At 41.7% G+C, this 14,323-nt stretch overlaps 2 protein-coding genes across 10 annotated transcripts in view; one reads left to right on the top strand and one right to left on the bottom strand.

Annotated features, from left to right (window-relative positions):
• Window positions 1-54: 54 nt before the first annotated feature.
• On the top strand, window positions 55-4,188 carry LOC108612751 (uncharacterized). The gene is made up of 3 exons (XM_018005743.2): window positions 55-384; window positions 437-1,007; window positions 1,073-4,188. The coding sequence occupies exons 1-3, from the start codon at window positions 143-145 to the stop codon at window positions 1,202-1,204; spliced, it is 945 nt and encodes a 314-aa protein (XP_017861232.1). The 5' UTR covers window positions 55-142; the 3' UTR covers window positions 1,205-4,188.
• LOC108612730 (uncharacterized) overlaps window positions 1,981-14,323 on the bottom strand; it is a 57,147-nt gene continuing 44,804 nt past the window's right edge. For 8 of the 9 annotated variants that reach the window (XM_018005701.2, XM_089467581.1, XM_089467580.1 and 5 more), the window contains 12 exons: window positions 13,330-13,515; window positions 11,818-11,847; window positions 7,798-7,989; window positions 7,323-7,732; window positions 6,661-6,879; window positions 6,238-6,571; window positions 5,909-6,175; window positions 5,662-5,845; window positions 5,401-5,607; window positions 5,130-5,331; window positions 4,378-4,471; window positions 1,981-2,227 (listed from right to left, as the gene is read on the bottom strand). In XM_018005701.2, coding sequence (XP_017861190.1) covers window positions 2,183-2,227; window positions 4,378-4,471; window positions 5,130-5,331; window positions 5,401-5,607; window positions 5,662-5,845; window positions 5,909-6,175; window positions 6,238-6,571; window positions 6,661-6,879; window positions 7,323-7,732; window positions 7,798-7,989; window positions 11,818-11,847; window positions 13,330-13,515 — 2,370 coding nt within the window. In that variant the 3' untranslated portion in view covers window positions 1,981-2,182. The remainder of the gene's footprint in view (window positions 2,228-4,377; window positions 4,472-5,129; window positions 5,332-5,400; window positions 5,608-5,661; window positions 5,846-5,908; window positions 6,176-6,237; window positions 6,572-6,660; window positions 6,880-7,322; window positions 7,733-7,797; window positions 7,990-11,817; window positions 11,848-13,329; window positions 13,516-14,323) is intronic. The other variant, XM_089467577.1, reaches the window with a different exon arrangement.

The following is a 14,323-nucleotide window of genomic DNA, read 5'->3' as shown; positions in this document are numbered from 1 at the left end:
AGATGCTGTTAAATTCAAATTTTAGCACTATAAAACTGTTAAAAACATATCAGCAAACTGTTAACAGGCAGCGCCGTTAAGAAAACAGCTGATAGTTGAGTGTTAAGATGAAATTGTGGTTTTAAGAAGTGTTTTGCTTGAAATGGAGTTGCCTGCACGCATTGTTTATGTTTGTAGTTTATGTTTGCGGCAATATGATTTACTGGAAGATCTGCGTGGCCACATGATGTTATATCACGACTGTCAGCCCATCAAAACGGCGAACAAGAAAACACAGTATACGGATGCAAGTCGAGAGTCCTTGACGCCGCCTCCTCCTGCGGAACTGCAGCCGCTGCCCTTCAAAGACTTTCGCATTGTGCTGCGTGCCAAGCAACAAGTGAAGTATGTAGCTAGCTTTATATGAATATATCCATATTTAATGCACTTGTTGCAGTTGTACCTGTTGCATCTATAAATTTGAGAGCCATCAGAAGTTGTCGCTGCACGCCAAATGCCACAAGGACTCGGGCTTCAGTTGCAGTGAGTGCGGTCAGGATATGCCCAATTGGCGACGGTGTTCGCTGCATTTGTGGCGCATGCATCACCTAGATGTGGATCTATTGGAATGCCCCGTTCTCGGCTGCGATTATAAATCTCCCATTGCGGCGCTCGTCTGGCGACACATGCGCGTCCACAAAAACTGGCGAAGCCGAGTCATGCGGCGTGAGCTGCTGCGTCGACGTGCACAAAAGCAGCAGCAGCAGCAGGAGGCGCAACTACAGCAACAGGAGGCGCAACTTCAGCAGCAGCAGCAGATCGAAGCTACCGATACACAGCAATCGATGCCAGCCATTGCCACGGCCAAGAAAACCAAATACTATGCGGAAAAAACCTGCGACATTTGTCAACGCAAATTTGTGAATGGCAAAACACTGTCAAAGCACGTGAAGACCGTGCACAACAAGATCAAACCCTTCATCTGCAACGTCTGCGGCAAGAAGACTGCGCGGAAGGCGAGCCTAATTGTAATATATACATATATATAGGACAGAATGTATAACTTCTACAACTGTCATCTCATCCTTTTCAGATACACATGCGCCAGCATACAGGAGAGAAGCCATTGAAGTGCGAGAGCTGTAAGTTCTCCACTCGCGATCCCAGTTCGCTCTACAAGCATCGACAGCGACACAGCCTGGAGAAAAGCAGAGCCGATGTCTGATATCTAAAACTACTATATTTAAGTAAAAGTTGGATGAATTGAATTTAAATGTTCATTTATTGAGTTTACGTTTTCCATTTAATGTTAATATCATTTTAGAATCTGATATGATTTTGTTTTTTTTTTCTTTACAACATTTGAAATTTGTTTAGCTGTTTAGATTTATGTTTTTATTTGTTATTTAGTTATGTTTTTATTGAATTTTTTTAAAAATTTATTTTTAGTTTTGCTTTTGTTTTTAAGTTTTTATTTTATATATTTAAACTAGTTGTTAAGATTAAAAATCTAACCTTATATGGTCTTTGCAATTAGCGACGCTCATTTGGGTTTCCTGGCTAATGTATCCAGTATATATCTATATATCTTTGCCTCAGTCCATTTTAATGAGATCGGCGCATATAGTACATACATATATATGCCTAATTGAGTATATAACTGATTTTGTTGTTGTTGTCTAAATCAATTTTTATAAATTTGATTGCATTCAATGTAATTTGTTTAATTTAATTGAATTTAAGTTTACCGATCTTTGAGTATCATGTGTATTTATAGTATTTATATGTATGTGTGTGTGTCTGTGTATGGTTTCAATGTTTCTTTAGTTGTCAAAGTTGTTTGAAATGAGAATTTTGTTCGCGTTTTCTTTAGTAATTTTATTGTCTGCGATTTGATTTGAACATCAAAACTTTTTCATTTTGGGATCTTGTTTTCTTCTTCTTCTAATTTAATAGTTAAATGTAGTAAATGTTTGCAATGATAAATAAAACAGCGCAGTGTAAAATTGTTATATATATAGTTTCTATTTGCTTTCTATTTTGCTTATTTACAATACTTAAAGTTGTTTGGAAATATTGGATTTAAGATCGTATTCTCACTGATCTCCCACACTCCCTCTCTCTCTCTCTCTCCCTCTCTGTCTCTCTCGCTCTCTCAGTTGTTGTTGTTGTTGTTGTTGTTGTTGCTGCCCAATGTTATTTTCTAGGCCTTGGTCTCAGCGACGACGACCACTTTGCTCGTTCTCATCTTGCAAAACGAATAAATTCAGCAGTAAAAAGTATATAAAATAGAGAATTATGGAATTTACATTTAGTTAGCTGCCACAAGAGCCCAGAGCCAACAAAATTACCATGCATAGAAAAGGGTATCGTGTGTGTGTGTGTGTGTGTGTGAATGGGGCGGCATTCAGGCAGTCTCTAATTGTGATTTGGTGAGCTATGAGCGCGAAGTTGTGCACAGAGATTTGATTTTTATTAGGGAGACGAAACAACAACAACGAGTTCAACAATGAGCGTGACACGATCCTAGCTGTATGATCTCAGTATATCTATATATATATCTATATATTTATATCTGTAGTTATTTACTTATTATGCTATATAATGGTTGATTGGGCTACGTCTATGAAACAACTAACGAATTTACTCTAGCTCTTCTAGTTCTATATAAATATATTTGATCTAGGCTGCAAACGTGAATCGAACCGCAGTTTGATAAAGTTCTTCTGCCAGCAACAGGATTGAGCAAACTGGTGTGAAACGAGATTTTAGCCTGGCATGCCCTTGAGGGGCGTCAATCATGAATCAGAGTTTCCTTTAGTAGATCATGAAGTAGTAAATCATGATCTTCGACTAAGATGGGCAGCTGTGCTTAAGTTTAAGCATTCGTTTGTCAGCTTATGCATAGTCGATGCATATATTATATATATGGATCATTGCTGTTTCAGACTAGGATTCTAAGTGGAATTTGTATCAGGAATTTAAATTGAATTTAGTCAAGCATGAAATGAATTTTTGGTTTTAGCTCTAAGCCTAATGAATGCATCTATTTATTAAGCATATTCATGAACTTAGAACTTGAAACCAAGGCAGTATTTGAGCTACTTGAGTGGATCGTGAAGCACTTTTGGTATACTTTTCATAACCTTTGTTGATTTGAGACGAGATTTGAATAATTTCTAGTCTGCCAATCAATTAAATAATATACAAATAAATACAATATTTGCTTAAATGGTTATAATGGCTATAAAACCAGATTTCAGAATGCCATCCTCTAGCGATGAACCTTCAGCTAGCATCAGGAAATGTTGTTTGGGTTTGCAGCTCTATTAGATATTGACATATATTATCGTTTGACTCTACGTTCCGTTGATCCAAAACGATCTTTCGACTATAATTCTTTCACTTTATTGGAAATTTACGCAGATCTTAGAATGTAAAACATTTTCACTTACTTTCTACTTGGATTAATTTTCGACTATATTTCGACTTGATTTCTTATTTATTGGATAGTTCACTTTCATTTTCACTTTGACTTTCTCTTTTGGGTTTTGTTTTTCTTAATTTTCTCTTTACTTGTGCGTCGCATAATAAATGCTGTGGTCCGTCCCATTACGGACTGACCAGAAGAACAAAATACTACGTTTTACCATCTAGATATAGGGCGAATAGCCCAGCTTGTCCCTAGCTGAGAAAGATTTCTCTGTAGTTTCGTTTGGCTAGTGTTTTCTTTTGGTTTTGCTTAGAGTCTATTAGGAAACAGTTGTATCTACATAGGTCTATGAGCATTTCTTTTCATATATATTTCGTATATATAAAAAAAACCTAGTGGAAGTAGAAAACTTTTCACTCCTTGAACTAAAAGTCTAAAGTGACGTTCGTTTTATGTACAGTGGGTGGAAAATGTATTCCGACAAACTCAGGCCTAGAAAATTGCTTATAAAACGAGTTCGAGTTCGAGTCTTATGCACATGCTATATATATATTTAATATATATGTATATAAAACCGAGTTTTAAATACGAAATAAAAATTTGTCTCATATTTATGTTTTTTTTTTCTCTGCTTCTACTTCTTCTTCCCTTTGTTTTTGATTTAAATGCATTTTAAAAACAGGTGAACGACTTTGATTACGGTATCTTTTTTGATTTCCTTATTTTGTTTTTTGTTTTTTTTTTTTTTTTAATTATTTTTATATTGCCTTTTGATCGCGTTTCGTATCGAATTTTAGTTTGATTTTTTTTTGTAGTTATATTTTGAGTTTTTTTTTTTTTAATTTTTTTTTTTTTCAGTTCCGGGGCACAATTCTGCACGTTATTTGAGTCGTGTTCGATCAGACCGTGGTCACACGATCGATCTCCACGTAACGCACAGAATTGTCGCTTTGTCAGCAAATCACCTCCTTTTCATCCAGCACAGCCGTATCCATCGAGCTGAGCGACTTGAGCCGCGTCTGCAGCACCGAGGAGCCGCGCAATTTCCGTTTGATTTTTCTGTGAAATGAGAAATGGGAAAAGAGTTAGGCTTGAGAGTAAAAAGAAACAACCAGAAGTTGATGAAGATCGAAATTTTAATAAACAGTTGTGTTCACAAAATAGTAATAGTATGATTTTACTACTATTTTTATGAACGGCTGAGCTCACAAAAATAGTAAAAGAATTATTTACTACTATTTTTATGAATGACTGTGTTCTCAAAGATAATATTAGTATTACTTTACTTTAGTAGTAATTTACTACTATTTGTATGAACAGTAGTAGTAGTATTATTTACTGCTATTTTAATGAATAACTTTGTTCACACAGATAATAGTAGTATTACTTTACTACTATTTTTATCAACAGTTGAGTTCACAAAAATAGTAGTAGTCTTATTTTAGTACTATTTTAATAAATAACTGTGTTCACAAAATTAGTAGTAATATTAGTTTACTATTATTTTTATGAACAGTTGTGCCCACAAAAATAGTAGTATTATTATTTACTACTATTTTTATGAACAGTTGTGCCCACAAAAATAGTAGTATTATTATTTACTACTATTTTCATGAACAGCTGTGGTAGTGTCACTACGCTTCATAAAAATAGTAGTGAGGCAACATTCTAGTCGCACTACTACTACTATGAACGCAGTCAGTCTTCGTTCACTCACTTGTAGGCAAAGGCAGCGAAAGCACAACACGAGAGCACAAAGATCAGGCAGAGCGTCGCTAGAATTTCGGCGGGCAGTTTCATCAGAGCGGAGCATTGGAGGAAGGCCTCGTCGTCGCCCGAGGGGCAGTGCACGATGCCGTCGCACCAGACGCTCGCATTCACACAGGCGCCCAGCTCGGCGCACTTGAACTGGCAGTCCTCTGCGGATGGGATACCAGATGTTAAAAATCACTCAAGCAACAACTACTTCTCCTGATTCTCGGACTCACCGGCTATGCTGAGCGTGGGCCTGGGCACCAGTTCCATCCAATTGAAGCTGTATTCCCCATTGCTGGGGCGCAGGAACTCCACGCTGATGGCGCGCGAGCGATTCATCAGCGCGAAATTGGGTCGCTCATTCCAGCCGGAGCTGAAGATCTCCACGAATTCGTAGGCATTCGAGTCGGGACTCAGCGGACAGGCCACAATGGTGAGACCTGAGGGGGCAGAGAATTGAATTTCTCTAATTCATTAAATGGAGCTCTGCTTACCCTCCGAGGTGGTGAGCACTGCTCGGGATTTGGTCTCGCAGCGCCAGCTGTTCGTCTCCAAGTGGGTGGCGTTCAAGGTCTTCTTCGGATTGTGTTTGCTCAGGAAGATGGCCTTGAGGCGCACATAGAGAAACTTGTTGCCGTTGGAGGGCTCGATGAGCCAGGGTCTCGAGCGGCATTCGATCTGAAAGAGCAGGCAGTGCATATAGTAGTAATGATGCTCCTCGCTTCTCGTCTCTACACTTACATCACCAAAGGTCATGTCAATGGTGCCGCTGGGTCCGAACTTGCGTCGGCCATCCTTGCAGCTGGTGGGCGCCTTTACAAACTCGAACATGCCCTCGAAGTTCGCCGTGTCCGGATCGTCCAGTGTGGTCATATTGTGGGCTGTGAAGTGGACCTCCACATCGCGGCCCGTCGAGGTGTACTCGACCGGCAGGTGGGACTGATTGGAGGAGTTGCAGACGCAGCCGCGATGCAGCAGAATGGAGTCCGAATAGGGACGCTCAAAGATCTGTGAGGGAAATGAAAATACTGAGAGAGGATCCCGATTGAGGTCGCAGTCAGCAAACAAACCTCGACGCGCACATTCGTATCGCCATAGCAGAAGGATCGATTGATGTCCTCATCCAGGCGGGAGTAGCAATCTCGATTCGAAGTCGTCACCTTGCGCAGCTTGATGCGTACTCGTTCCCCACGCAGCGCCTCGAAGCGGTAGACGCACTTCAGATGCCGCGTGCCGCCGCGCCCGAAGAGGAAAATGTTGCGCACGCTGCGAAAGATTGCCGGATCCTTGCGATCCATCAGGCTGCTGACGAACTTGCGATTGCAGTCCAGCTCACCGCCACCTTGGGGTAGACCATCCTGATGCAGATCGATGAACTCGTATTTCAGCTTAAAGTCGAGGGGCCTGCCAGACAGAGAGAGAGAGAGATAGGGAGAGAGAGGGAGGGAGGGAGAGTGAGAGAGCACTTGATAAGATTTACTAGTGCAGCTCACCTGAGCACTGTGGACTCTGTGTTGCGCAGCTCCAGCGTGATGGCATCGCTACTGGACACATAGCTCTCGGAGATGGTGCAGGGCCGTGCGAAGGTCTCGTTAATGTTGGAGCGATCGCAGGTGCGCGGAATGGTGCCGCGACAGAAGCGCGCTATCACATTGGTCGAGTTGTGTGCATAGTGTCCAAGCGAGTTGTAGCCCTGGCTTGGCTCATTGGCGCTGGATGGAGTGGAAGAGAGAAGAAAGGGTTAATAGAGGAATACATCAGTGGGTGTAGATCACTGAATCAGAAGAAATGCAGAGAAAAGTATACGTTGGGAGATCAGAAAAGCTGCACAAATATCAAGGTAGAGCTAGCTGTGAGGTGAGAAATAGAGGACAGGAAGGATCAAAGATCTAGGAAAGGGAAGTAAGAAAATATCTGTAATCGAGCAGGGGGAAAAAGAGAAGGGAATCATAAATATGCTAAAGATTAGGGATAGCTCAAAAAGTGAAGGGAATCATAAAGATTAGGAATAGTTCAGTTTGTCTACAAGAGAATGGAAGATAGGAAGGGGAGGGGAAGGTAGAACACATTGGTATATGTCAAGGATAGATAAGCTGGTCTCACCTAGTAAAATGGGAGCTTACCAGGGTAACATAGAGATCGGTCGATCACTTACCAGTTGAGATCCTTGCAGACCGGAACATCCCTCAGAGTGCCATCCCAGATGCGCAGCATGCCGCTGCAGTCTTCCTGCGTTTGCAGGACGCCAATTGCACCCACAGACGTCTCGTCCATTTGCCCGAATTCCGGATCCAGATTGAACTTGAGCACAGAGATCCAGACCTTGAAGCGTGAGAGCGGCTGATGCATGCCCGACTGGCTGCTCGTGCGACGCGACAGACTGAGGTGGTCGAAGGTCTTGAAGACGCCCATGCCTTGCAGATGGTAGAGGCACGTCGAATTGGGAGCCAGGGAGTGCTTGGGATTCTCGAGAATGCCACGGCCGGTGCCGCGTATCCAGAACTCGCAGGGTTTTTTGTTCTTCGAGTACGTGGGGCTCTGTATGTCCACGAATTGAACCTCGACCTGCAAAGCGGCAGAGATTTGCGAAATGCGAATTGCCGTGGGGCTTGGCTCGGCTGATTACTCACCTCCAATTGAAAGCCATAGAGCGGCAGCAGCTGCGACGAGGTGCCCGTGAAGGTGCCAAATGGCGATGTGCTAAACTCCACCAGCAGCTCCGGCCCACTAGATACGGCCGCGGGCACCGCCTGACCGCCGCCGCAAAATTTCAAAATGATGGGGTCACGCGTGGTATAGCCATCGTATACGGTCACGTAGTCCTGCGGTGCGAGCCAACGAGAAACAGCAGACAGAGCGAGAAAAGAGAGACAGAGCGAGAGAGGAAGAAAGAGAAACAGAGAGAGAGAGAGAGAGAGAGAGAGAGAGCGAGAATGTGTGAGGAGCGCACGAAATGAGTGAGAAGAAAAACAAAAATTGCGAACGACAAATGTGAAATGGAAATGTTGTTCCATGTGCCTTAACTACATATTGCTATACATATAAAAGAGGGGCACTGCGTGGGGGCGTAGCTGTGTGTGTGCTAACTAAACTTGTGCAATTGCTACCCGCCCGGCTTTAGCGTTCATATTTATTACGCATACTTCAAGGCCATTAGGCGTATACGTGATATTTTTGTCAGCTCGTACAAAAACGGAAATTTTTTAGCCATAATTTGATTTGGCCATCATGTTATTTACTATGTGTAAGTGTGCTTGTGTGTGTGTGTGCGTGTCAGCGTTACTTAGCTTTTTAGCGAATTTGCATTTTATAGCTTTTAAATAGCTCAAAATGACAAAAAGTTTTCAGCTAAAAATTCTTCGTACTCTTGAAAGTTGAGCAGCTTGTATGAAGATTCATTTGACTAGGGCTTTATTTATGGATATTTAGGGATAGATTATTGATAGATAGTGTAAAGAATTGTGTGAATATTGAAGTATATTATTACACTTATACAGTAGAGTCCGGCTATAGCGACTTCGCTTATACTTTTTGTATGGTTATAGTGACGAAAATCCTGATCCCCAGACAAATTGTTATGAGCCATATTATACGGTTAGAGCGACTTCCGGGTATATCGACGGCGCTTGAGTGTCTTTACAATCGGATTATACTGTATTTTCTATTGCAATTCTTTCGGATATCTTGAGTCTTTTAGAGACTTTTTGTTAGTTGACTGTTTTAAGGTCTCTAATAAATTTCTGTCTTTCTTTTCATTCAGTAATTTTATAGTTTAAAGGACTATATACCGCTATGTTTCAATATCCATGAATCACTTAATAAAAGAGGGAAATTTTACTGTACATGACATACTCAATAAACAATTGATAACTACATATAAAGCAAACTACATAGCGAATTCGTATCATTCATTGAACACTGAGCAACTTTAGTTTACTCGAATTTATTGGGAATGACAGAGTGTGGCTCTTTAAAGGTCCGAAAGTTTTGCATTCGGTTGGTATTCATGAATTTATGCAGCGCATAAACGAATGGCGCGCTCAATTGTGTGTGCCATGTGTGTGTGTGTGTATGAGTGTCATGTGTGTGTGTGTGTGTGTGTGATTGTGTGTATTTGCATTTGTGTTTACAGCATTTTTGCATAATTTCATGCATTTTAATTGAGTTGGCCCTCAGCAAATGCCTCGAACCAGTCAGCTGGTTGAGCTGAGGCAAGGTGAGGAGGAGGAGGAGCAGCAGCAGCGGCAGCGGCAGCAGCTGTCCGCCAGGTGGGCAATTTAGCCTGTGGGTCTGGATTGCATTTGCCAACCATTTTGGCCACGCATGACAAATTAGTTTTGTGGCTGGCGACTTTTGCATTAATTTAAGTGAGGTTACCATGCAACAGCAGCAGCAGCAGCAGCAGCAGCAGCAGCACAGAGAGAGCGAGAGGCAGGGGCAGAGCGAGCGAGACAGCGCGACCACAAACTGGATCAGGTAATAGAGAACCGCAAATTTATTGAAAGCGTGGCATTTATATAAATTATCAAGCGGTGAGGCGGGGCACTTGCAGCTATTGAGAGCGTAATGACTGGAACAGCAGCGGAATGTGCAAACATGTGTAGTCAAATGTGCAATACACTGAGAGAAGAGAGCTAGTCAAAAGTCTATCGGGAATAGGTTGGCAAGGGTTGGTAAGTGCTTGTAGCTTGGGTAATCAATCTTGGTGTCGAGGTAAAGTAATAAATCAACTAACTTAAACTTAACTTAAGGTAGTTAAAAAGTGAAATGATTGAAATAATTGAAGTGCACAGATACTGAACTATAGGTAGAGTTTGCAAGTCTATGCACTCTAATAAGATTATAATAAAGATACCAATAAGATTATAATTGGATATAGGCTGCTAATTTCTAGAATATGGGACAAATTGCTAGAGAGAGAAGTTAAAATGTGTTCAATGACTTCCTAACTTCCTGATCATCCAAACTAAAGCTAAGCTCGAATGCATTTTGTGCCTATGTAGAGTCCAATAAGAATTACTATTCTAGATCAAAGTCTTGTATTCTGCAGCTAAAATATAGGTTTCAAAATGTATAGCTCTATTGCCCATTATGAGTTCATTTAAGATTAGGTTAATCGTATACATGAGCTTCAGTTTGTTCTGACAGTTTATTTTCCCATCAGAGTTAATGTACAGTAGAATTTCAAATTGCAAATTTGTAAAAATTTTTATTTTTAATTCACAAGCTAACACAATTTCCAGCTCATTTAAACCATAAACAGCTTTTAGTCAACTTTTCGCCAAGTGTAATGTAGATATTCGCTGGCGTCCAATAAGAACTGCAATGCTTTCAAAATTCCCAACTGGACAAATTCTCCATTTTAGACGCCCAAGCTAACGAATTGTCAACAAATTTAAAACTCGTCTAACCCTTGGACATGTGTGAGTTACACTTTTTTTTCTCTCAGTGTATGCATGTGTGTTTGATGGGCGTTTCGTGCTGGGGCTTTAGATCGCTTTTCCGGCGATTATGCACACATGCCGCACCAAAAATGGCCAACACTTTGGCTGGCCGCTGGCCGGCTTAGCGGCGCGACAAAAAGGACAACAAACAAAGACAAAAAAAAGAAGAAAACAAAAATAAAACAGAAAATATAGAAGGAAGTGAAAAGCACAATTTGTAGGCGGCACGAAGTCAGGCGAGTGCCTGCTGCAGGCCATTTAGCCAAAAAAAGCAGCGAGAATTTAATGGCCAGGAATTAGTCGGACGGTCACGAGCAAGGATAACAAAATTGAATAAAAAAAAAAAAAAAAAAAAACTAATGCAGTGATTCGCGTTGGCTCGTCAAAGCATTTGCAGCGCTAATTTGAAGGCAAATAGCACGAGAGCGAGAGAGTGAGAGAGAGAGAGAGAGAGAGAGAGAAAGCTGGCAGGATATGCCCGGATATGCCAGAATTCTGGTGCTTCACTTAAGCCTTAAGCTGCACGGAAATCCATCCGAAGTGGACAAACGCAGCTATAGATGCTCTCAAGAGCTCAAGAGCGGGGAGGGGGAGGGGGAGGGGGGGAGGGAGTGTGGAGCTAATGCTCGACGTGCATTAGATGAATATCCTGCGGCTATAATTCACACACAATTTACATAAGCCGAGGCACGTTCGAGCACTTTTGTAGTTAGCCTAGACCGAGACATTCTTGGCCACGACGGCAGCTACCCCGGCCCCCTGCCCCCCAGCCCTCCTGCCGCGTTCCAGCCATCGGCCTGCTTTGTTGTTGCGATTTATGATGTGCGTGTCGAGTGTTCATTTATATAAATCCAAAATGACGAATTCCGGCGCAGCCTGGCTGCCGGCCACGCCCCCTGTTACAGCTCGTCGTGTGCCCCTTAATGAATATATTATCTACTCAATGAATGTCCTTTAGTGATTAATTGTGCGCCCTGACAAACAATTGTTGCTAAAGATAACAGATAACAGATATTTTATATATATAGATGGACGTTACGGGGGTGGTGGGTGGTGGGTGGCTTGGTGGGTGTGTGGGTGTGTGGGAGTGGGCGATCTACGAGAACTAAATTTTTGCTTGCTTGAGGCGCTTTGTGTGACAAAACAGTTGATATGTATGTATATATAGAGCAATATATTTTTTTTTTTGTATTTCTTTGCGTTTACCGTCGATTTCCACTTGGTTTTCACATTTTCCTAGGTACGAGAAAATATACATATATACATATACAGACATATATTACACATATATAATACATATATGTAGCAGAAAAGATTTGGTGCATTCTAGACCCGAAATGAAGTGTTGTTAGAGAGAGAGAGAGAGATAGCGAGTGAGAGGAACAGAACGCGAGCGTGTTTACTAGAAATGAGGCGATGTTCCTATTGGATGTTCTTATTAGAATCTATCAATGCTTACTGAATGCTTACAGAGAGAGAGAGAGAGAGAGAGAGAGAGAGAGAGGGAGAGAGAGAGACTCTAGGCTAAGGAAGCGCTCAGATCTCTAGGTTATTAGAAGATTATCTATCCAGCGACAAATTATGGTAGACCTGGATCTATGGAACTCCAATAGGAGGGAATACTATCTATGCCAACTGTACTACATTTAAACAAAGAAATTCATGAAGCTCGAGCAGTTCCTCGGGTACATCAAGAGATCTCTAGACTAACCAAAGCCCATATGGAACACACTAGGAGTTTTTCATAAAATTTGTAAGTAATTTAAATAATTTAGTATCATATTAAGAAATTTTCTTATAGTTAGAGTCAATATTCTAGACTTCCCATCTCCAATTTTAACTTATATTCCAACTTCTCCCATAGTCTTTCTAGCCATTAAAGTCTGTCTTGGATTGAGACTCTTCTCTGCACTTGCTATAAAAATAGCTTCAAGATTTAAGCTTTCGTTCGGCCTTGTTGGGCAGCGTAGAGCCGGCAAAGCCAGCCTTGGCTCAGGAATTTCGTACTAATCAAATTCCCATTAGATTTTGCAGTTTGCCATTTTCTCTCATTTCTTGGCGCTTTGTTTGCTTGTGAGCTCGTTAAGAGCCGAGTCAAAAGTTAGGCCGGGCAATTTTTAAAGCCTAACGAGGCTCTCTCCCTCGCTATATATACATATGTATATGTGTGTTTCTATATATTGAGAGTGGGATGGAAGGCGAGCGAGAGAGAGAGAGAGAGAGAGAGATAGCGAGATGTAGTGAAGGTTTCCACTCTTATCGCATTGACAAACAAAGAGGCTACGAAATTAACACTTCCCACACTGAGAGCCTATCGAAGCGCCGCTCGCAGGCGATGTCCGATTTGTGCAGACGGACGGAGAGACGGACGGACAGCGCTGTCGTGCTGTTATGTGGGCCAGAGTCAAACAGCGCTAGGGAAGGGATATGCCCGTTGTTCAGCTCTGGAGTTGAGGCAAACAACAGAGTTTTTCACCCGGACTTTTCTTTCCTTTGCTCATTTTCCTTGTTCATTTTCAATTTTTGTCGTTCAGCTGAAGTCTTTTCATGTTCTGTTTGCCTCGGCCATTGGCCGCTCGTTAAAATTGTCGGCGCAGATGCTCAGAGTAAGGGTGGGGGGTGGGGGGATTGTTGCAGTGTAAAGGACAATATGGAGTGCACTGAAAGTGGTTGGCTAGGGGGCGGGGCGGGGCGGTGTGGTGCATTCATTTTAATTACCTGAATGTAATCGCAGTCATTCCATGTTTTCAGCCTCGGCTCCAGTTTCTTGTCCTTGTCGCTGGCACTTGGCGGCGGCGGTGCCATTTTGTTTGTGGCCGATGTCTCCTGCGTGGAGATCCAAACGAGATTCCCCTTGGGCTGTTTAACTAGAATCAGCGCATGTTTGCCATGGGGCACGTCGTGCTGTGTGTGTGTGTGTTTTCAAATAACAATTAAATGCAAATTAATGAACTGCATTTACAATAAATTCAATTGCGGCACAAAGTGCCGGGTAAAATTGATGGTAAAGTAGATGGTAACAGAGAGAGAGAGAGAGAGAGAGAGAGAGAGAGAGAGAGAGAGATGGTAAGGGAGAGATGGTAAAGGAGAGATGGTTAACATCTGGGTTAACACTCTTTGGCGTGTATGTGGAGTGAGGTAAAGGTAGATAAATTTTGAACTGTTGTACAGGTCTTATATTTAGATGATTTCAAGCTCGTGGAGCATTAGAGTTCATGCAAGCATTAAAGGTTTAAGCATTCAAGGTTTAAAGGTAAATAGGTCCAATGGACAAACTGAATTTAGACAACCCTCAATGGAACTCTATCTGTGGTGAATATGTTGAAGTTGCAAAATTTTGAGCATGTACCTAGTTCTGAAAATGAGAAAGATAATCTGTATAACTCCAAGCACAGCTCTAGTAAGCGTAGTAAAAACATTTTTGATCAGACTTAAGAGGGAATTTCCAGCAACTTAGCTGCTATATAAGGTTCCCAAAGAGTCAAGCTATCGAAGTTCTAGAAGATATTAAGTTCACAGTTGCTCTATATCCCAATACTTTTCGTAACTTCTTCTACATATCATCTATCTGTAGACTCTCTAAGCGTGACCCAAATAGCTCCACCTTTATATAAGAAACATAGCAAATCTAATCCCACTCAGTTATTCCTTACTCTCACAGTTATTCCCCCTCTCGTCTCTCACCTGTCTTTACAATCATCTTCATAGCTCC

This window comes from Drosophila arizonae, chromosome 4 (genome assembly GCF_054131065.1).
Source record: "Drosophila arizonae isolate 15081-1271.41 chromosome 4, UAZ_ARI_1.0, whole genome shotgun sequence".
In the NCBI taxonomy this organism is placed as follows: Eukaryota; Metazoa; Arthropoda; class Insecta; order Diptera; family Drosophilidae; genus Drosophila; species Drosophila arizonae.
This window is presented reverse-complemented; position numbering and strand designations above follow the sequence as displayed.

Excerpts from the sequence above, each read along its gene's own strand:
- LOC108612751 (XM_018005743.2), top strand. The coding sequence starts at position 143 with ATGGAGTTGCCTGCACGCATTGTTTATGTTTGTAGTTTATGTTTGCGG. Across the intron at positions 385-436 it reads CGTGCCAAGCAACAAGTGAA|TTGTACCTGTTGCATCTATA; the intron begins GTATGTAGCTAG and ends CACTTGTTGCAG. Across the intron at positions 1,008-1,072 it reads CGCGGAAGGCGAGCCTAATT|ATACACATGCGCCAGCATAC; the intron begins GTAATATATACA and ends CATCCTTTTCAG.